At 39.1% G+C, this 24,085-nt stretch overlaps 2 protein-coding genes and 1 long non-coding RNA gene across 3 annotated transcripts in view; 1 reads left to right on the forward strand and 2 right to left on the reverse strand.

The window, feature by feature from the left end:
- LOC121385133 (aspartyl aminopeptidase-like) overlaps nt 1-6,922 on the forward strand; it is a 30,013-nt gene extending 23,091 nt beyond the window's left edge. The window contains exons 11-13 of the mRNA XM_041515671.1: nt 293-394; nt 3,727-3,894; nt 5,410-6,922. Of these exons, the coding sequence (XP_041371605.1) occupies nt 293-394; nt 3,727-3,894; nt 5,410-5,457 (318 nt within the window). The 3' untranslated portion in view covers nt 5,458-6,922. The remainder of the gene's footprint in view (nt 1-292; nt 395-3,726; nt 3,895-5,409) is intronic.
- Nucleotides 6,923-10,506: 3,584 nt separating this feature from the next.
- The window catches only part of LOC121385210 (aspartate--tRNA ligase, cytoplasmic-like), a 49,451-nt gene continuing 35,872 nt past the window's right edge, over nt 10,507-24,085 (reverse strand). The window contains exons 11-15 of the mRNA XM_041515781.1: nt 23,849-23,969; nt 20,911-20,991; nt 19,736-19,847; nt 12,469-12,540; nt 10,507-11,074 (exon numbers count right to left, since the gene is read on the reverse strand). Of these exons, the coding sequence (XP_041371715.1) occupies nt 10,983-11,074; nt 12,469-12,540; nt 19,736-19,847; nt 20,911-20,991; nt 23,849-23,969 (478 nt within the window). The 3' untranslated portion in view covers nt 10,507-10,982. The remainder of the gene's footprint in view (nt 11,075-12,468; nt 12,541-19,735; nt 19,848-20,910; nt 20,992-23,848; nt 23,970-24,085) is intronic.
- Nucleotides 17,213-19,726, reverse strand: LOC121385211. The gene is made up of 3 exons (XR_005959509.1): nt 18,839-19,726; nt 18,543-18,754; nt 17,213-17,511 (listed from the first exon to the last, which is right to left on the reverse strand). It is a non-coding gene; the product is annotated as an uncharacterized LOC121385211 (long non-coding RNA).

Genomic DNA, 24,085 nt, shown 5'->3' on the forward strand with positions numbered 1-24,085 from the left:
TGTGTTATAGGGGAGATGTATAAGATCTGCTGTGTTTGTGTTGTAGGGGAGATGTATAAGATCTGCTGTGTTTGTGTTATAGGGGAGATGTATAAGATCTGCTGTGTTTGTGTTGTAGGGGAGATGTATAAGATCTGCTGTGTTTGTGTTACAGGGGAGATGTATAAGACCTGTGTTTGTGTTATAGGGGAGATGTATAAGATCTGCTGTGTTTGTGTTGTAGGGGAGATGTATAAGATCTGCTGTGTTTGTGTTGTAGGGGAGATGTATAAGACCTGTGTTTATGTTGTAGGGGATCGTCATCAAGTTCAACTCCAATCAGCGCTACGCCACCACGGCCGTCACTGCAACCATCCTACGAGAGATCGCCAGAAAGGTGGATGCTCCACTTCAGGTTGGAAGTTTTAAAGACGCACCATCTATTTCTTAAACACTATAATAGTGGTTTTAGATAAAGTGTACATGTATGTAATCTATATCAATTCACCCATCTATATCGATATCATCCATCCATATCGATATCGCCCATCGATATCGTCCATCCATATCGATATCACCTATCCATATCGATATCGTCCATCCATATCGATATCACCTATCCATATCGATATCTTCCATCCATATCGATATCACCCCTCCATATCGATATCGTCCATCCATATTGATTTCACCCATCCATATCGGTATCTTCCATCCATATCGATATCACCCATCCATATCGATCAGGGGTGCACAAATCGGTTGTCCGTGCGACCGGGACAACCAAAATATGTTGCGGGCAACCATTCTTTGTCAAACAGTTGCCCGATGGGCAACCAAGAAAATCATAAAAGTAAAATGAAAAACAAAACTTCACGACACTCAGACAGTCACGGGCAATTCAAAAGTATTGAAACTGATAACTTGACTGACAGGCGATATAAATATCAACCCACTCAGCGTCCACCGTGCATGATTTTGACGCGTTCAATGCAGACCGATATGTTCCAGAATGGTGGCTATTAGCAAAGGGCACAAGACATGTGAAAGGCCACAAACTACACCAACAAGCATCCAGTTCTAAGCTAAAAAATTTGGCTAAGCCATTTTTTATCTTCCGATGTGAACAATTGGTTACATAATCTATCCGACACCTAACATATAATAATAATACCAAATATTAACAGGGATCTCGCGACTGGTAATGACATGTGGTGTCATCAAGAGTTCAGCATAACAATGTTTGCTTATTTTAATAATCAGTTAATAATTTTAACGGCAACATGTATACAAGAAAAGTCTGAAAAATCTGTAGGGTGTTATTTTAACTCTGTAAAGTCTTTGAGCCAAAATAATAAAAACGGACCGAAATTGCGTGTCAATTTCAATACACATGCTAGTTCAGGGCCAAAGACAAGTAGGCTAGGGCTGAGTTTAGCTAGACCGAGCAAAACAAAAACGTCCGCTAAACTGGTTTATGCGCTTCACGTTAAACCCAATGTCCACGTCGGGAACCAATCACATAGTTCGCGAACGTTTGGTGCTTGACAGTCAGCCGAGACTGATGCACGTGTCAAAAGACATCGTTATGGACATTAAACAATACGATTACACGCAAGTAAATCTTGATGTAAATTTGTGAGAAAAACCCCCACCACCAAATAGTTGTTCGCATCAATGAATACTTAATTGCTGTTTCGTTTGTTTATTTCTGTTGTCTTTGTTAATTTCGCGATCGCGGGAAAGGAACATGCAGTATTTATACAAATTGCGGTTAAACGTACACTGAATACAATTAGTTAAAAATAATCATGATATTTGTTAGATAAAATATTATATAACTTTGTTGACTTGAGGTGACATCTCAAAAGTTAGCTAGATTTTAAAAAGACCGTAAAATTTGAATTCATTATCTTTTTAATCAAAACCTTTTGACGTAAATGGATAGTTGTCATAACGTGAAGTCAGCATTCTTAGGCTACGTATTTTACAAGCTGAAATCAACAACAAGCATTTAACACGACGTGGAAATCAACAAAATGGCGCAAATGACGAAATTGTTGGGGTGTGGAATAGATAGTTTACTTTAAAATACAATTAAAAGCAGTTCAAACCAAACTAAAGATTGTTATTTTACAGAAATAATGAGCACTGTTTAAAAAAAAAAGAAGAGTATTGGCTCTCAATTTTTTATTAATGCCATAGGCCTTAGAATTTGGGGTGTGTTTGCAGAGGGCATTGGCTTCGAACTGCATATCTCCCCTCACCCACTGAAAAATCAAAGTAATATATTAACTGCCCCTACCCTCATTGCTGTCTTTGATTTTGATCAGGTGCTAATTTTGTTATTCAGATTTATTCCAGTTTGTACACAATTAGCTGAAAAAGATGCATTTTCATATTCATATATAAATACTCTATACAGTACTACACAAAACAATTTTGGCTAAAACATTTTCATTATGGCGAATAAAAATCCCATTTGGCAATTTTTTTGGCTACAGGTATTTTTAATCCTGGATGAGCCCTGAGTTCATCAAAGTATTATGACTGTGACAGCCCAAGCAAGATCGAACCGCCTCAGCTTATTGGTTTTTTCTCTCGTTCCAACCAGTGCACAACAACTGGACAAAGGCTGTGGTATGTGCCTTCCTGTCTGTGGGAAAGTGCATATAAAAGATCCCTTGCTGCATTAGGAAAAATGTAGCGGGTTTCCTCTGATGACTACGAGTCAGAATTACCAAATGTTTGACATCCAATAGCCGATGATTAATTAATCAATGTGCTCCAGTGGTGTCGTTAAACAAAACAAACTTTCTTTCAGCCTAAGCGAAGATGAGCTGTAGATAAATAATGTTAAAAAAGAAATAAAAATAAAAACTAATAAGTAATGATAATAATAAAAACATTTGAAATTTCAGTTTCATTTTAAAGACAGTTCAAAATTATATTCATAAAACTTTTTATGAAATACTAGTATGTGGGCAACCAAGAGATGATGTTGGGCAACCAAACTTCAGCTACTGGTTACCCACCGGGCAACTATCACAATTTCACATTTGTGCACCCCTGTCGATATCGTCCATCCATATTGATATCACCCATCCATATCGATATCGCCCATCCGTATCGGTATCGCCCATCCATATCGATATCACCCATCCATATCGATATCTTCCATCCATATTGATATCACTCATCCATATTGATATCATCACCCCAAATCGATATCATCCATCCATATCGATATCATCCATCCATATCGGTATCTTTCATCCATATCGGTATCTTTCATCCATCTTCTGCAAGGTAGATGGTGCACTAGTTTGAAATCTTGAAGCAGGCAATACTTTTGTTTTGTAAATTTTGATTAGTGACGGTTACAAACCAGCTGAAAATTAATTGGCATCTACTGAAACTAGGGTACATTTCATGAGGTATTTACAGCCATTTTTTAGTATTCAAATATTTGATACCGTCCTTCAGATTCAGTCAATGTGACTATTCTATTAGCTGTAATATTCTATTAGCTGTATAATAGCTGTAATATTCTATTAGCTGTATAATAGCTATATAATTCTATTAGCTGTATAATAGCTGTAATATTCTATTAGCTGTATAATAGCTGTAATATTCTATTAGCTGTATAATAGTTGTAATATTCTATTAGCTGTATAATAGCTGTAATATTCTATTAGCCGACAAGCCATTATGTGGAATGCACTGTGAACGTTTTGTGTGTTCCAGGAGGTAGTGGTGAGGAACGACTCGGCCTGTGGGTCCACGATCGGGCCAATCATGTCCGCGAAACTCGGGATGAAGACGATCGACGTGGGCGGACCTCAGCTGAGCATGCACTCGATCCGCGAGATGTGTTGTACGTCCAGCGTGCACCAGGCGCTCACTCTGTTCAAGGTAGACTTACGTTAGACCACAAATACTCGGCTCGAACTTCACAGTTATAGTCCTTCCAACGGGGGGTGGGTGGAACATAGCTCAGTGGTAAAGTGCTTGCTTGATGTGCAGTCGGTCTGGGATTGATCCTCATCAGTGTTGCCATTGGGCTATTTCTCGTTCCAGCCAGTGCATCACGACTGGTATATCAAAGGCTGTGGTATGTGCTATCCTGTCTGTGGGATGTTGCATATAAAAGATCCCTTGCTGCTAATTTAACAATTTAGTAGCTTTTCTTTCTGAGACTATGTCAAAATTACCAATAGCTAATATTCAATGATTAATAAATCAATGGGCTCTAGTGGTGTTGTTAAACAAAACAAACTTCTTTCTTCCCACAGGGAACGCCCTAGGTTATTTATATCTAAGCCGATTGTTTTCTAAATTGCACATAATAATAGGTGGGTTTTTTATTTTTATTTTCAAACCACTTTTACTTTTCTTATTACGTCAAATTAAACTGAAATTATTTACAAAAACCCAATGTACATGGAGGCTGGGAAGGACTACAGCTACATGTACCGACATCATTTTTTAAATGTTTCCTGCCTCGGACAAATTGTTCACTTAAAGGGACAGTCCTGAGTTTACAACCATTGTAAAGTGTTTCCGACCAATAGAGCCATTTCGATGACGTAACATACAAATTAAATACATTTTCTTTTTTAGAATATCAGCGTCTGTATTTACAAAGTGTTTGTTGTTGTCCTAATGCTTGTAGTAGCCCAAACCGGATTTTACCTCCCAATAATTTCATATGTACGAAATAATATACATCACAAATTAAAGTAAAAAACTGAGCGCTAAAAACATTAGTATACGACAGCAAACACATTCGATATACAGACACTGGTATTCTAAACAAGAAAATGTATTTAGTATGAAATAGTAGTCGCCAACAAGGCTTTGTTATCACAAACATCTTACAATGGCTGCAAACTCAGGAAAGTCCCTTTAAGGCAATTTTGATTCTGCATGCAGCAAGTTTAAATCGGTAATATTTGCAACAAATATAAAAATAAAGAAGTATCTCCTAGCGGCAATAATGTTTATACAGTGGCAGTAAGTTGCCATTGGTAATGCCCCTAATCTACAGCAATTCACATCACAATTATAATGTGTATTGTCATTGGCACTGCAACTGGTGTTACAGAGGCCGTGGTATGTACTATCCTGTCTGTGGGATGGTGCATATAAAAGATCCCTTGCTGCTAATCGAAAAGAGTAGCCCATGAAGTGGCGACATCGGGTTTCCTCTCTCAATACCTGTGTGGTACTTACCCATATGTCCATGGATGTGTTGAGTGTGTCGTTAATAAAACATTTCCTTCCTTTCTTCTTGATCATTCTCAGTACCTACTCTACCACAGAAAACCTGATCCCCTAATTTAAGTAGAAATGCACTCTGAATTGTGGTCTTAAATGACAATTTTTGTTAGATCTACCCTTTAATAATCTGTTGGCTTCTCTTTTCAGGCTTTCTTTGAGCTGTACCCAGAAGTCTCAGCATCGATCAACTTTTGAATCTACACATGGAGACAATAGAATTGTGCATCTGTATTGTTGGTAGACGTTGCAGCACAAAGTAAAACCATCAGTCCTGGATTCAACGATATTCTATATTTGCAAACTATTCAAAGAACTGTGTGTGTGAACTGTGTGTGAACTGTGTGTACTAGACTGTTAACAGGCTTGCAAGCGGGCCCTTATTTTCCTAATTTTCCTTATTTTTTGACAGCAGCCCTAATATTCCTTATTAAAGCTTCAAAATCCTAAAAAGCCCTAATTTTTTGTGTGAAAATCCTAAATTTTGAAATTTTTTGATAAATGCAACATAAAATAAGTGTTGGAATTAATTAAATCTAGCCTTAGTATACTTTCAGATAATGAATATGTTGAATTAATGTATTTCTCAGAAGACATCTTGGTGGTTATCAGCATCATATTCAGCATGGATTTGCACCATATCAGATTACTTTAATCTGGTTGTATTGATATGCTGAATATCGCTGTTGATGACCATTGGCATGATCTTCTGAGTTGGTAATTAGCTTTTGTATTTATGTTCTCCCTGGAGGTGAGTACAGAATGTTTTTCTTTTATATTGATTATTGAATTTCAGTCCTTATTTTTGTCAAAAAATTCCTTAAATTAGCCCTTATTTTTTAAGAATTTTGCCCTAAAAAAAGCCCTTATTTTTCACAAAATCTTGCTTGAAAGCCTGTATTAATTAATATTTTGAAACTAGACCAGCTTAAAGGCCCATCTACCAGTGTATTATGAAAAATTCAGACACGGAAATAAGCAGTGCCTGGAACCCCATACACCGGTCACCATACATGTAAATCTGGTGACCTATAGGTTACAACATGTTTATCAAGTGAACAATTCCCACCGATACTTATTGGATGCTCAATGATTTCAAATCATGTTTATGTCCCAAGTGACATAATTTTCAACTGTCACGAGCTTCAGCGAAACTTTTTTTAACAAGTGACATAAACATGATACTAAATGGTAGCAAGTTTAATATGCTATTTATTACTCATAATCAATCTTAATTTATATCGCTCAACTCGTTTGGTTGACGCTTTGGCAAGGTTGTATTTGATATATACATGTCAACCATATATATATTGTCAACCATATGGGTAATAATTGGTTATTCATTCACATCACTGTACTGATAGTACTTTGTGTAATTTATGTTTAAACATTCATTTGAACTTATTTTCGTGCTTATATCCAAGTAAGGTTCAAGCATGCTGTCCAGGGCATTGGGTTAGAGGTTAATTGTTGGTGGTTGGTGTGAGAGAAGAGGGTGTAGTCGCCTTACCCCTACCCAGTGAGTTGATAAAACCTACTACTGGCCTCGGTGGCGCAGTGGTTAAGCCATTGTACTACAGGTTGGTAGGTACTGGGTTCAGATCCCAGTCGAGGCATGGGATTTTTAATCCAGATGCCGACTCCAAACCCCGAGTGAGTGCTCCGCAAGGCTCAATGGGTAGGTGTAAACCACTTGCACCGACCAGTGATCCATAACTGGTTCAACAAAGGCCATGGTTTGTGCTATCCTGCCTGTGGGAAGCGCAAATAAAAGATCCCTTGCTGCCAATCGGAAGAGTAGCCCATGTAGTGGCGACAGCGGGTTTCCTCTCAAAATCTGTGTGGTCCTTAACCATATGTCTGATGCCACATAACCGTAAATAAAATGTGTTGAGTGCGTCGTTAAATAAAACATTCTTTCTGGTCATGTTTAAACGGCATGAAAAACTTAGCTGGTGCAGTCTGGCTTCATAAATGATCTTTCCTGTCCTTGCAGTGCCGGTTTTAACACTATCATGTGTGAATAACAGTATTAATATTTATTACCGTCATTGTAATTTGTATTTGCATGTCATGTACAAGGTTAATGACATAATTAATGGGCCAGTTTCACCCATACTGATTCAAGAGCATCACGTAAAACCATATCAGTGATCAGTCAAGCAGTTTGCAGATGGTGATGTCACTGAACATGGGCCTGATGGCGTGTAAATGATAACTAGTATTATAAGCTATTTGTTTGCCTAATGGAGTGTAAATAACCAAATACAAGAACAATATTGTGATCTTAGTATTAGAAATTATTTATTTTCTTTACAAGTAATCAAATATATATATATATATATATAGATTATATATCAAATAGAAGATTGACTGATAAAATAGGTGAGAAATCCAAAAAACAAAATATAGCAGCTGATAACATTATATAATTTAAAAGATCAAATTAAAACCCATTCTCATAAAATAGTTGTTTATTTTGTGTATACATGTCAAAGAAGAATAAGAATAAAATATTTTCATTCCATATTTTCTGTTGTCAATTTAACAAATAAAATGAATGTTGCAATATGTTAGTTCATCGACGTAACATTTTTATCCCCATTACAATACTACCAACTAAAAGAATTTTTTTTATTTAACAATGTACTCAACACATTTTATTTAATGTTATATGGTGTTGGACATATGGTTTAGGACCACATGTTTAGGGAGGAAACCTCCTGTCACCACTTCATAGGCTAATCTTTTTGATTAGCAGCAAGGGATATATGCACCATATGACAGGATAGCACATACCACGGCCTTTGATGTACCAGTTGTGGTGCACTAGCTTGAGTGAGAAATAGCGCAATTGACTGGGATCGATCCCAAACTGACTGTGCATCAAGTGAACCTTTTCCACTGGAGTACGTCCCGCCCAATATTTAATCAAGTGCATTGGATGGGCAAACTGGCATCATAACTCTATATAAATGCCTCTTCATAAGTTAACATATACCAACCCATATCAAATATTCAACTTTCGATTTTACAATCCTAATTATGTAAACTTGAGAAAGTTTTCAATTATTAGGGACCTATTGTGTAGTGACCTTACACCTTCCATTAAGATCTCTGTGGGAGCCAGTTTACTTTTCTACTTGTATCCAATTAAGGTTCAAGAACACTGTTCTGAACACACACATGAAATATTTATTTTCTTTGAAATATACTCTTCACAAAAAGTAGGGGAACCTGAAATATTAAAACGTACGTTTTGACCACAGACATCATAGTAAAGAATGTTCAAGTCTGTTTATCAACACACCGAAACACATTCCATAGTTTCCATATAAAATATCCCTTGCTACTAACTGAAAAATGTAGCAGGTTTCCTCTCTAAGACTGTCAGAATTACCAAATGTTTGACATCCAATAGTAGATGATTAATATATCAATGTGCTTTAGTGGTGGTGTTAAACAAAACAAACTTTAAAACTTTTTATTGTCATGTTCACCGGGAAAGAGAGAACATACAAATCGCTCTTCAATAGCTCTTTTCTTTACATACACAGAAAAACCAACCCAAACCCGTACGTACACATGTATATACATCAATTCACACATGTATATACATCAATTCCATCATGCAAACTCGGAACAATTATTACAGTTAATCAATTCTGATTTTTATATATACAATGAATTCACTTGGGACCAATGAAACATGCCACCAGTTTAGATGGATTTCGTCCAGAGTTACGGTTCTTGCAATTTAGTGAACAGAAAATACAACTGTAAATCTCTTCAGTATCTACTTTCTTTACCTACACAGCAAAACAAACCTGAGCTTATTTACACCAATTCCATCATGCAAGCTAGGATTCAGTTTTATATACACAGTGGACTCTGTGTAAACCCAATTCATTTGGGACAAATGAAATAAAAGTAAAGTAAAGTTTGTTTTATTTAACGACGCCGCTAGAGCACATTGATTTTTCATCTTATCATCGGCTATTGGACGTCAAACATATGGTCATTCTGACACTGTTTTTAGAGGAAACCCGCTGTCGCCACATAGGCTACTCTTTTTACGACAGGCAGCAAGGGATCTTTTATTTGCGCTTCCCACAGGCAGGATAGCACAAACCATGGCCTTTGTTGAACCAGTTATGGATCACTGGTCGGTGCAAGTGGTTTACACCTACCCATTGAGCCTTGCGGAGCACTCACTCAGGGTTTGGAGTCGGTATCTGGATAAAAAATCCCATGCCTCGACTGGGATCTGAACCCAGTACCTACCAGCCTGTAGACCGATGGCCTGCCACGACGCCACAGAGGCCGGTCCGACAAATGAAATATGCCAGTTTAGACCGATTTCATCCAGAGTTACAGTTTGTGTGATAGAACAGAAAATACAAACATAAATAAAGTGTCTATGATTGTAATCAATCCCTAGAGAATCACTAACTGTCCCTCTTCTATAATCTGTATTTATATAACAAGCAGGTCTGCGTTGTGATATTTTCTAATGTTGCATCTGTTTGTAAATGGGGGTGGAACGCAGCCGAGTGGTAAAGCTCTTGCCTGACGCGCAGTTGGTCAAATGTTGATCACAGTCGTTGGCCGAACATTCCAGCATGTGCACAACAACTGGTACAGTGAAACCTCTCAAAACTGGACCCCTGTAAACTGGAATTCCCTCAAAACCAGACCCCCTGTAAACTGGAATTCCCTCAAAACCGGATGTTTTTCTAGGGCCCTTTTTAAATATAGGTACAAAAGACAACTGGAGACCTCTTAAAACCAGACTTTTTATCTTGTCCTGAGGGTATCCGGTTTAGATGAGTTTCACTGTATATCAAAAGTTGTGGTATGTGCTATCCTGTCTGTGGGATGGTGCATATAAAAGATCCCTAGCTACTTGTGGAAAAATGTAGCAGGTTTCCTCTCTAAGACTATGTCAAAAGTACCAAATGTTTGACATCCAATAGCCGATTATTAATAAGTAAAATGTGCTCTAGTGGTGCAGTTAAACAAAACAAACTTTAACTCTAACTTTATAAATGTGGCCTGCTATTTATTATTTTTAAATAGCAGGTCAAAAGAAATAGGTCCAGCTAAAAATAAGACAGGGTTCTGTTCCACATCAACTAACTTAACGCTAAGACCACGTGAAGTACACGAAGTAGTTACGCACTTAGGAGGATCTTAACGCTAAGATTGCTTCATAGAACGGAGCACAGAGCGGGGCAAGGGAAGAGCTTGGGACAAAATTTAATTAAACTCTGAGATGTGTTCTGCAGCAGTATGGAATGAGAAGGTAACAGAAACACGAGCTAAATAACAGCTGAAATAACTGTACATGCATATCTCTCTTGAAACATTACCTGTGATTTTAAAAATAATCTTACATGCATATCTCTCATGAAACCTTACCTGTAATTTTAAAATTAATCTTACATGCATATCTCTCTTGAAACCGTACCTGTAATTTTCTAAAGAGTGTTTATAAATACTTTTAGCAAGTGAATTTCTATTGCACCTGCTAAGTCTAAAAATAATCGACTGCTTTTGGCTTCTCGCAGACTGCTATTTCAAACCCTATATCGATTATAATAACAAATGTTTAGCAATGATTATATTTATCAGACAGTTTTAAATAGGAATTCTTCCAGTTGCAGTCGTTGCCATGTTACTGAGATACAACGGCAGGGTAGGCGGGAAGATTTAATAGTTGGTTATGGCGTCAGTCTCTTGGGGTCACGTGGAAACATGGACGTCTTTCTCACGTTGTCAAGGCCAAGATAGAGCATCATGACCCGCTCCATTCCTGAAAAACAACATCATCAAAATAAGCAGCAGATACAGGTGGTTTCGAAGGAGTGTTACTATAAATAGAATGCTGTGGTGGTGTTTCTAAGTGCTACTATAAATAGAATGTTACTATAAATAGAATGCTGTGGTGATGTTTCTAAGGAAGTGTTACCATAAATAGAATGCGTGTTACCATAAATAGAATGCTGTGGTGATGTTTCTAAGGAGGTGTTACTATAAATAGAATGCTGTAAATGTTTCTAAGGAGATGCTACTATAAATAGAATGCTGTGGTGATGTTTCTAAGGAGGTGCTGCTATAAAATTGTATGCTGTGGTGATGTTTCTAAGGAGGTGCTATAAGTAGAATGCTGTGGTGATGTTTCTAAGGAGTGTTACTATAAACAGAATGCTGTGGTGATGTTTCTAAGGAGTGTTACTATAAATAGAATGCTGTAGTGATGTTTCTAAGGAGGTGCTACTATAAACAGAATGCTGTGGCAATGTTTCTAAGGAGGTGCTACTATAAATAGAATTATATTGTGATGCTCATAACTACATCCATAGATGATCATCTCAATTCAATTCAAAATATATAATTAACAAATTAATATTTAAAATTAATTTTATAAATTTAAAGAAATGATTCCAAAGTAGTGACATACATTGTATAATACATGGCAATTCCCCCACCCCCAAATGTCCAGCTGACCAAAATATTACATCCCCCAAATTAAAAAAATTTTGTGGAATTTCGCTGCACCGTGTTGAACATTCATAGGTGCAACTACAAACCAAGTTTCATTGACCTAGAACTTGCAGTTTGTGACATACATCACAAACTGATGTAAATGAAAACACTGACGCAGTCACCATGGGAAGAGTAGTACCTATATGTTGTCTTTTTACTACATAAAGGGGAGACAAAAACAACCACCTCCACCTCCCCCCCAAGTCACTCCCTTGGATACAAGGAAGGAAATGTTTTATTTAACGATGCACTCAACACTTTTTATTTACGTTATATGGAATCAGACATATGGTTAAGGACCACACATATACTGACGGAGGAAATCTGCTGTTGCCACTTCATGGGCTACTCTTTTCGATTAGCAGCAAGGGATCTTTTATATGCACCATCCCACAGACAGGATAGTACATACCACAGCCTTTGTTATACCAGTTGTGGAGCCCTTGGATACACAAAATTTTCAAAACACTTTAAAGTTCTGAGGAGATTTGCGAAAACCACCTCCTCCTCCTCCCCCTAAGCCACTTCCTTGGATACACACTTAAAAATGGCCACAGATGATTGTTTGTCGGGGGGGGGGGGGGGGGGGGGGGGGGGGGGGGGGGGGGAGAGAAGAGAGAGAGAGGAGAGGAATGAAGAAATATTTATTTTGTTACGTACCAATTCCTCCACCAGCATGGGGCGGTGCACCGTACTTGAACGCATCAATGTATCCTTTTATTTTGTCAATATCTGAAAACAGAAGATTGGCGTATTTAGACTGTTAAAAAAACTAAACAAAATTACACAAAGAACATGAGATAAAAACCGGTTTGGGCTACTACAAGCATTAGGAACACTTGGAGAATTTTATTTTAATTTGGCGAAAATATTTCATGTAATAATTGGTGTTTTGTTGCATACTACTGAGTTTGTTTGTGGTTGGGACAGATAACAAATGTAAACAGGTATTCTATGAATTTAAAAAAAAAAAAAATAATAATAATAATAATAATAATTAATTTGGGCCTGAATATTTTGAGCATATATATTTGTAACTTGGCTCTCTCTCCAGTTAACATGTAACAAGTTTAGTACCTATTTCGTGTCACTTGGCTCTCTCTCCTGTTAACACGTAACAAGTTTAGTACCTATTTCGTGTCACTTGGCTCTCTCTCCTGTTAACACGTAACAAGTTTAGTACCTATTTCGTGTAACTTGGCTCTCTCTCCGGTTAACACGTAACAAGTTTAGTACCTATTTCGTGTAACTTGGCTCTCTCTCCGGTTTACACGTAACAAGTTTAGTACCTATTTCGTGTAACTTGGCTCTCTCTCCGGTTAACACGTAACAAGTTTAGTACCTATTTCGTGTCACTTGGCTCTCTCTCCGGTTAACATGTAACAAGTTTAGTACCTATTTCGTGTCACTTGGCTCTCTCCGGTTAACATTGTGTAACTTGGCTCTCTCTCCAGTTAACACGTAACAAGTTTAGTACCTATTTCGTGTCACTTGGCTCTCTCTCCGGTTAACACGTAACAAGTTTAGTACCTATTTCGTGTAACTTGGCTCTCTCTCCGGTTAACACGTAACAAGTTTAGTACGTATTTCATGTCACTTGGCTCTCTCTCCAGTTAACACGTAACAAGTTTAGTACCTATTTCGTGTCACTTGGCTCTCTCTCCAGTTAACACGTAACAAGTTTAGTACCTATTTCATGTCACTTGGCTCTCTCTCCAGTTAACACGTAACAAGTTTAGTACCTATTTCATGTCACTTGGCTCTCTCTCCGGTTAACACGTAACAAGTTTAGTACCTATTTCGTGTCACTTGGCTCTCTCTCCGGTTAACACGTAACAAGTTTAGTACCTATTTCGTGTCACTTGGCTCTCTCTCCGGTTAACACGTAACAAGTTTAGTACCTATTTCGTGTCACTTGGCTCTCTCTCCGGTTAACACGTAACAAGTTTAGTACCTATTTCGTGTCACTTGGCTCTCTCTCCGGTTAACACGTAACAAGTTTAGTACCTATTTCGTGTCACTTGGCTCTCTCTCCGGTTAACACGTAACAAGTTTAGTACCTATTTCGTGTCACTTGGCTCTCTCTCCGGTTAACACGTAACAAGTTTAGTACCTATTTCGTGTCACTTGGCTCTCTCTCCGGTTAACACGTAACAAGTTTAGTACCTATTTCGTGTCACTTGGCTCTCTCTCCAGTTAACACGTAACAAGTTTAGTACCTATTTCGTGTCACTTGGCTCTCTCTCCGGTTAACACGTAACAAGTTTAGTACCCATTTCGTGTAACTTGGCTCTCTCTCCTGTTAACACGTAACAAGTTTAGTACCTATTTCGTGTAACTTGGCTCTCTCTCCGGTTAACACGTAACAAGTTTAGTACCTATTTCGTGTAACTTGGCTCTCTCTCCGGTTAACACGTAACAAGTTTAGTACCTATTTCGTGTAACTTGGCTCTCTCTCCTGTTAACACGTAACAAGTTTAGTACCTATTTCGTGTAACTTGGCTCTCTCTCCGGTTAACATGTAACAAGTTTAGTACCTATTTCGTGTCACTTGGCTCTCTCCGGTTAACATCGTGTCACTTGGCTCTCTCTCCGGTTAACATGTAACAAGTTTAGTACCTATTTCGTGTAACTTGGCTCTCTCTCCGGTTAACACGTAACAAGTTTAGTACCTATTTCGTGTCACTTGGCTCTCTCTCCGGTTAACACGTAACAAGTTTAGTACCTATTTCGTGTCACTTGGCTCTCTCTCCGGTTAACACGTAACAAGTTTAGTACCTATTTCGTGTCACTTGGCTCTCTCTCCGGTTAACACGTAACAAGTTTAGTACCTATTTCGTGTCACTTGGCTCTCTCTCCGGTTAACACGTAACAAGTTTAGTACCTATTTCGTGTCACTTGGCTCTCTCTCCGGTTAACACGTAACAAGTTTAGTACCTATTTCGTGTCACTTGGCTCTCTCTCCGGTTAACACGTAACAAGTTTAGTACCTATTTCGTGTCACTTGGCTCTCTCTCCGGTTAACACGTAACAAGTTTAGTACCTATTTCGTGTCACTTGGCTCTCTCTCCGGTTAACACGTAACAAGTTTAGTACCTATTTCGTGTCACTTGGCCCTCTCTCCGGTTAACACGTAACAAGTTTAGTACCTATTTCGTGTCACTTGGCTCTCTCTCCGGTTAACACGTAACAAGTTTAGTACCTATTTCGTGTCACTTGGCTCTCTCTCCGGTTAACACGTAACAAGTTTAGTACCTATTTCGTGTCACTTGGCCCTCTCTCCGGTTAACACGTAACAAGTTTAGTACCTATTTCGTGTCACTTGGCCCTCTCTCCGGTTAACACGTAACAAGTTTAGTACCTATTTCGTGTCACTTGGCTCTCTCTCCGGTTAACACGTAACAAGTTTAGTACCTATTTCGTGTCACTTGGCCCTCTCTCCGGTTAACACGTAACAAGTTTAGTACCTATTTCGTGTCACTTGGCTCTCTCTCCGGTTAACACGTAACAAGTTTAGTACCTATTTCGTGTCACTTGGCCTCTCTCTCCGGTTAACACGTAACAAGTTTAGTACCTATTTCGTGTCACTTGGCTCTCTCTCCGGTTAACACGTAACAAGTTTAGTACCTATTTCGTGTCACTTGGCTCTCTCTCCTGTTAACACGTAACAAGTTTAGTACCTATTTCGTGTCACTTGGCTCTCTCTCCTGTTAACACGTAACAAGTTTAGTACCTGTTAACACGTAACAAGTTTAGTACCTATTTCGTGTCACTTGGCTCTCTCTCCTGTTAACACGTAACAAGTTTAGTACCTATTTCGTGTCACTTGGCTCTCTCTCCGGTTAACACGTAACAAGTTTAGTACCTATTTCGTGTCACTTGGCTCTCTCTCCTGTTAACACGTAACAAGTTTAGTACCTATTTCGTGTCACTTGGCTCTCTCTCCTGTTAACACGTAACAAGTTTAGTACCTATTTCGTGTCACTTGGCTCTCTCTCCTGTTAACACGTAACAAGTTTAGTACCTATTTCGTGTAACTTGGCTCTCTCTCCGGTTAACATCGTGTCACTTGGCTCTCTCTCCTGTTAACATGTAACAAGTTTAGTACCTATTTCGTGTCACTTGGCTCTCTCCGGTTAACACGTAACAAGTTTAGTACCTATTTCGTGTCACTTGGCTCTCTCCGGTTAACACGTAACAAGTTTAGTACCTATTTCGTGTAACTTGGCTCTCTCCAGTTAACACGTAACAAGTTTAGTACCTATTTCGTGTCACTTGGCTCTCTCTCCGGTTAACACGTAACAAGTTTAGTACCTATTTCGTGTCACTTGGCTCTCTCTCCTGTTAACACGTAACAAGTTTAGTACCTATTTCGTGTCACTTGGCTCTCTCTCCTGTTAACAGGTAACAAGTTTAGTACCTATTTCGTGTCACTTGGCTCTCTCTCCGGTTAACACGTAACAAGTTTAGTACCTATTTCGTGTCACTTGGCTCTCTCTCCTGTTAACACGTAACAAGTTTAGTACCTATTTCGTGTCACTTGGCTCTCTCTCCTGTTAACAGGTAACAAGTTTAGTACCTATTTCGTGTCACTTGGCTCTCTCTCCTGTTAACACGTAACAAGTTTAGTACCTATTTCGTGTCACTTGGCTCTCTCTCCGGTTAACACGTAACAAGTTTAGTACCTATTTCGTGTAACTTGGCTCTCTCTCCGGTTAACACGTAACAAGTTTAGTACCTATTTCGTGTCACTTGGCTCTCTCTCCGGTCTCCGGTTAACACGTAACAAGTTTAGTACCTATTTCGTGTCACTTGGCTCTCTCTCCGGTTAACACGTAACAAGTTTAGTACCTATTTCGTGTCACTTGGCTCTCTCTCCGGTTTTGTGTAACTTGGCTCTCTCTCCAGTTAACACGTAACAAGTTTAGTACCTATTTCGTGTCACTTGGCTCTCTCTCCGGTTAACACGTAACAAGTTTAGTACCTATTTCGTGTCACTTGGCTCTCTCTCCGGTTAACACGTAACAAGTTTAGTACCTATTTCGTGTAACTTGGCTCTCTCTCCGGTTAACACGTAACAAGTTTAGTACCTATTTCGTGTCACTTGGCTCTCTCTCCAGTTAACACGTAACAAGTTTAGTACCTATTTCGTGTCACTTGGCTCTCTCTCCGGTTAACATGTAACAAGTTTAGTACCTATTTCGTGTCACTTGGCTCTCTCCGGTTAACATTGTGTAACTTGGCTCTCTCTCCGGTTAACACGTAACAAGTTTAGTACCTATTTCGTGTCACTTGGCTCTCTCTCCGGTTAACACGTAACAAGTTTAGTACCTATTTCGTGTCACTTGGCTCTCTCTCCGGTTAACACGTAACTACCTATTTCGTGTGGCTCGTGTCACTTGGCTCTCTCTCCGGTTAACACGTAACAAGTTTAGTACCTATTTCGTGTCACTTGGCTCTCTCTCCGGTTAACACGTAACAAGTTTAGTACCTATTTCGTGTCACTTGGCTCTCTCTCCGGTTAACACGTAACAAGTTTAGTACCTATTTCGTGTCACTTGGCTCTCTCTCCGGTTAACACGTAACAAGTTTAGTACCTATTTCGTGTCACTTGGCTCTCTCTCCGGTTAACACGTAACAAGTTTAGTACCTATTTCGTGTCACTTGGCTCTCTCTCCGGTTAACACGTAACAAGTTTAGTACCTATTTCGTGTCACTTGGCTCTCTCCGGTTAACACGTAACGTAGTCACTTGGCTCTCTTGGCTCTCTCTCCGGTTAACTAGTACCTATTTCATGTAACTCTCTCTCCGGTTAACATGTAACAAGTTTAGTACCTATTTCGTGTCACTTGGCTCTCTCTGGTTAACACGTAACAAGTTTAGTACCTATTTCGTGTCACTTGGCTCTCTCTCCGGTTAACACGTAACAAGTTTAGTACCTATTTCGTGTCACTTGGCTCTCTCTCCGGTTAACACGTAACAAGTTTAGTACCTATTTCGTGTCACTTGGCTCTCTCTCCTGTTAACACGTAACAAGTTTAGTACCTATTTCGTGTCACTTGGCTCTCTCTCCGGTTAACACGTAACAAGTTTAGTACCTATTTCGTGTCACTTGGCTCTCTCTCCGGTTAACACGTAACAAGTTTAGTACCTATTTCGTGTCACTTGGCTCTCTCTCCGGTTAACACGTAACAAGTTTAGTACCTATTTCGTGTCACTTGGCTCTCTCTCCGGTTAACACGTAACAAGTTTAGTACCTATTTCGTGTCACTTGGCTCTCTCTCCGGTTAACACGTAACAAGTTTAGTACCTATTTCGTGTCACTTGGCTCTCTCTCCGGTTAACACGTAACAAGTTTAGTACCTATTTCGTGTCACTTGGCTCTCTCTCCGGTTAACACGTAACAAGTTTAGTACCTATTTCGTGTCACTTGGCTCTCTCTCCGGTTAACACGTAACAAGTTTAGTACCTATTTCGTGTCACTTGGCTCTCTCTCCGGTTAACACGTAACAAGTTTAGTACCTATTTCGTGTCACTTGGCTCTCTCTCCGGTTAACACGTAACAAGTTTAGTACCTATTTCGTGTCACTTGGCTCTCTCTCCTGTTAACACGTAACAAGTTTAGTACCTATTTCGTGTCACTTGGCTCTCTCTCCTGTTAACACGTAACAAGTTTAGTACCTATTTCGTGTCACTTGGCTCTCTCTCCTGTTAACACGTAACAAGTTTAGTACCTATTTCGTGTCACTTGGCTCTCTCTCCGGTTAACACGTAACAAGTTTAGTACCTATTTCGTGTCACTTGGCTCTCTCTCCTGTTAACACGTAACAAGTTTAGTACCTATTTCGTGTCACTTGGCTCTCTCTCCTGTTAACACGTAACAAGTTTAGTACCTATTTCGTGTCACTTGGCTCTCTCTCCTGTTAACACGTAACAAGTTTAGTACCTATTTCGTGTAACTTGGCTCACTCTCCGGTTAACATCATGTCACTTGGCTCTCTCTCCTGTTAACATGTAACAAGTTTAGTACCTATTTCGTGTCACTTGGCTCTCTCTCCGGTTAACACGTAACAAGTTTAGTACCTATTTCGTGTAACTTGGCTCTCTCCGGTTAACACGTAACAAGTTTAGTACCTATTTCGTGTAACTTGGCTCTCTCCAGTTAACACGTAACAAGTTTAGTACCTATTTCGTGTCACTTGGCTCTCTCTCCGGTTAACACGTAACAAGTTTAGTACCTATTTCGTGTCACTTGGCTCTCTCTCCTGTTAACACGTAACAAGTTTAGTACCTATTTCGTGTCACTTGGCTCTCTCTCCTGTTAACAGGTAACAAGTTTAGTACCTATTTCGTGTCACTTGGCTCTCTCTCCGGTTAACACGTAACAAGTTTAGTACCTATTTCGTGTCACTTGGCTCTCTCTCCTGTTAACACGTAACAAGTTTAGTACCTATTTCGTGTCACTTGGCTCTCTCTCCTGTTAACAGGTAACAAGTTTAGTACCTATTTCGTGTCACTTGGCTCTCTCTCCTGTTAACACGTAACAAGTTTAGTACCTATTTCGTGTCACTTGGCTCTCTCTCCGGTTAACATGTAACAAGTTTAGTACCTATTTCGTGTAACTTGGCTCTCTCTCCGGTTAACACGTAACAAGTTTAGTACCTATTTCGTGTAACTTGGCTCTCTCTCCGGTTAACACGTAACAAGTTTAGTACCTATTTCGTGTCACTTGGCTCTCTCTCTAGTTAACATGTAACAAGTTTAGTACCTATTTCGTGTCACTTGGCTCTCTCTCCGGTTAACATGTAACAAGTTTAGTACCTATTTCGTGTCACTTGGCTCTCTCTCCGGTTAACATGTAACAAGTTTAGTACCTATTTCGTGTCACTTGGCTCTCTCTCCGGTTAACATGTAACAAGTTTAGTACCTATTTCGTGTAACTTGGCTCTCTCCAGTAGAAACGCTGAGTCGTGGATTCTCTGGGCTCCAGAAAGAATCTCCTCACCCCGCATAAACATGTCATACGAGTTCGACCATTTCTGAACAAAAACAAAAAATACATTAGATCACAATTAGATTAGTCTTTACACTACTGGATTAATTTTGGACAAAAACCATGTTGAGCGGGTGCAAGTTTATAATTTTTACTCACATATATTCACTTATATCTATTATAAATCATAAAATAAAAGTTCATATCTGAATCGGTAAGTATTGTTTTTGTGGATTTTCAAATTTTTCTAATATTTTAGATCAGTTAATGTGGATTAAAATTAGACAAAAAAGAAAAAAAAAGTTGCGTTTACTTACAGAAATTTGTGGCCAGCTGTCCAGTATTTATGTCCATGATTCCCAATATTTGGTGATTTTCATTGTTGGTAAAAGTGTTCGAGATTAAAAATTTGGCCATTATCCCAGTTGGATACTAACATTTCAAAATCTGGTATCCCACCTGATAATTTAGTATACCACTTGAATGAAATTCATAAAATAACATCGTAACAAATGTGGACGACACTGTTACTCAACTTCACCAGTAAATGACAACTTTCACAGTTTCAGCAAAACATAAAAATGCAGGATTAAAAACCCCACAACATTATACGTATCCCAGTGGGATACTGGGTTATTGAAGTCTGGTATCCAAAATTAAATTCTGGTAAATCCCTGGGATATCATTAATCTCGAACACTGTAAAACGATCAAATGTATTATCAAATTAGCTGTCACAATCAGCTATCTATCCTTGACAATGACCACGACATGCCGTAATTGTTGTCAAGTAAAAATACTTGCCGAAAACCAAAGAATTTTCCATTGAAAAACGAAAACTATTTTCTGTCTGATAAAATTATTTCTTGTAAGTTAACCTTTTGACGAAATTAATTACTCTTATCATTACTGTATGATTTTTTAAAACCTAGACCTAAACTTAACCCATTTCTTTCTGGGGGAGGCACCCTCCCATACCCCCTGTTGACTGTGGATGCATTCAATACCGTAGCGCCATACTCAAAATTTTCTTTATGGCAGAAACACTGGAAAGGAATGCCATATTTGTTCAACGATACCCCAGCAAATTTTTTAAAATGGCAGACTTACTTCATTTTCTGGGTCCGGCATTGTGTAGAAAGGTCGAACTGACAGCGGAAACTTGTCGAGGATGAAGAAATCAGTGTCGTACTGAAAACACAAAACGACAAACTGATTAAATGAAAAACATAAAATATAATAATCGGAACCTACAAACTGATTAAATGAAAAACATAAAATATAATAATCGGAACTTACAAACTGTTTAAATGAAAAACATAAAATATAATAATCGGAACCCACAAACTGATCAAATGAAAAACATAAAATATAATAATCGGAACCCACAAACTGATTAAATGAAAAACATAAAATATAATAATCGGAACCCACAAACTGATCAAATGAAAAACATAAAATATAATAATCGGAACCTACAAACTGATCAAATGAAAAACATAAAATATAATAATCAGAACCTACAAACTGATCAAATGAAAAACATAAAATATAATAATCGGAACCTAGTATGGGGTGGTAAATTCCAAAGTCAAAATTTGAAGACGTCCATTTGGGAAATGATTAACACTATCAATACAAGCACTTTGACACCAAACCTAATGATGTATTTCTTAAATAACCCCCCCACCCATTGAAATACAAAATTAACACCAAAAATGCATTTTCTGGCTGTATCGATGTTTGTATGCCCTGATTAATAATGAATAAATACTTTCATCTGGGATACTTTGTTAACATTTTTATTTAAAATTGGAAACATTCAGTTACAGTTGCATGGGAAGGACTTGTCAAGGCTTTGCTGGAATTTCTCATATGCCAGTGTAGTTCGGTCGCTCCTCCTTCCCAGGTGGGACATGAGGGCATCTCCAAACTCCTGCGCAGTCTTCCTCCTCCTCTTCCCACTGGGCAGTGTTATCTGGATTCGGAAGATAGGATCGACTTTGTGCCTAACTTTCTCAGTCTGTAGTCCACCTTGCCACGTTGTCTCTCCATGCAAATGTTGTGCACGGGGGTTTCATCAATGTTACTCGCCTGGTCACCGACGGGATAGTCCATTGGAAAGGCCTCCTCATCAATACCATAGTCCCTCCTCTGCCTGGCCAAGACAGTTTGCAGGTGGGGCAACATTAGGTTAGTCAGCTTCCTCACGTCCTCCATATGCTCCTCAGCTAATTCAGACACAGCGTTCAGGACCTCCTCCTTCCATCAGACACCCCAGGGTACTCAGGCTTAATGAACCCTGTGAAGTCATCACTGATGGGCTGACCCAAGCTTGTGTGTAGTCCCTTGTAGAACTCCCGGAGCTGAGTATGGATAGCCCCTTTTCGCTATGGTCCTCGCGTAGAAGGGCTCCATCAAGTGCACACCCAGGCAGGCAAACACCACAAGGACCACCTTCAGGTAGGGAAGCTCCATCACTTCTCTGACCAGGCAGGCTAATCGGTTGTTGATGTGCAGATTCTGACACAGGAATTCTGTCAGGTGGTCAAAGTTGTATATCAGGACTGCTGCTGCCCTGCAGCAAGGGATCTTTTATTTGTGCTTCCCACAGGCAGGATAGCACAAACCATGGCCTTTGTTGAACCAGTTATGGATCACTGGTCGGTGCAAGTGGTTTACACCTACCCATTGAGCCTTGCGGAGCACTCACTCAGGGTTTGGAGTCACTATCTGGATTAAAAATCCCATGCCTCGACAGGGATCCGAACCCTTTACCTACCAGCCTGTAGACCGATGGCCTAACCATGCCGCCACTGAGGCAGGTCTTGAAAAAATATGAAGATAATTAGATACGGGTACAAATACTATGCTGCGACTATAATGTGAGTATTAATGACCAGTGCTGGATTCAATATATGCTATACCAAATCATTCCAAGGTCTCACCACAGCATTTATTTATTGCTTTAAATTAAATACCGTCCCCCAGTGCATATACAGCGGATTCGTTTTTTGCGCGGGGTGGGGGGTTATTTTCATGCTAGATACCAACTTTCTATACAAAATATCTCCCAAATGGCCCAATGCATCATCCCTGAAGTGGACGTAATCAAATTCCAAAATTTAGTTTTTCTTCACAATTATCACCCCTTACTAGTAACCTACAAACTGATTCAACAGAAAATAAAATAAACTAAAACTTCCGAACTATCAACTGAAAATATTCTCATATCCCAGCATGCAAGTAGATTAGTAAAAGTTTGTTTTGTTTAATGACACCACTAGAGCACATTGATTTATTAATCACTGGCTACTGGATGTCAAACATTTGGTAATTTTTACATATTGTCTTAGAAAGGAAACCAGCTATATTTTTCTATTAGTAGCGAGGGATCTTCTATTATGTACCATCCCACAGACAGGATATCACATACCATGGCCTTTGTTATACCAGTCATGGTGCACTAGCTAAAACAAAAAATATTCCAATGGGTCCACCAACGGGGATCGATCCTGAACCGACTGAGCATCAAGCGAGCACTTTACCACTGGGCTACGTCCCGCCCTTACAAGTAGTAGAATACATTTTCTGGTCCCACCGACAGGAAAGGAAAGGAATGTTTTATTTAACAACGCACTCAACACATTTTATTTACAGTTATATGGCGTCAGGCATATGGTTAAGGACCACACAGACTCGAGTCTGTTCACAGGCCTCGAGTACCCGTGCAAGGAACAGCACTCTCATTTAACTATATTTTTAACATCATTATGCCATAGGCTTGCTGCCAGTTACATTATTGGGCTATGAAACATGGAGGGTAATGCAATACAATGACATGATTTGCCATCCATGTTCTGCACTGGAATTAAGATGCATGATGTTATTTTACTTTATTCGTTAATCTCATTATCATCTGTGTTGGGTACCCAGGTCCGGGTCGAGTTTGACCCTCAAGTACTCGAGTTCAGTATTTTGAACTCGTGGAGGCCCTACCCACTGACTAAGCTGAACTGTTAGAGATGTTTTGAATAATATTTTTTACCTTTGCTTTGATGAGTCTGCCGAGAAGTTTCTCCGCAGGTGTGCTAAGATCGTCCCCTTCCTCCATCTCCACCCCCGCTTCCTGTAGCATGTGCACCCCCTCACAGTAGTCCAGTATCAAACTGAAATATAAATATAGTCGTTTTCAATACCACAGGGCTCGAACTTAAGAATTTATCACCAACGGCAATTAAAAAACCAAATTGCCGTCGGTGAAAGGGCCGACCGATGGCAATTT

The sequence above is a fragment of the Gigantopelta aegis genome, chromosome 11, assembly GCF_016097555.1.
Source record: "Gigantopelta aegis isolate Gae_Host chromosome 11, Gae_host_genome, whole genome shotgun sequence".
Lineage (NCBI taxonomy): Eukaryota > Metazoa > Mollusca > Gastropoda > Neomphalida > Peltospiridae > Gigantopelta > Gigantopelta aegis.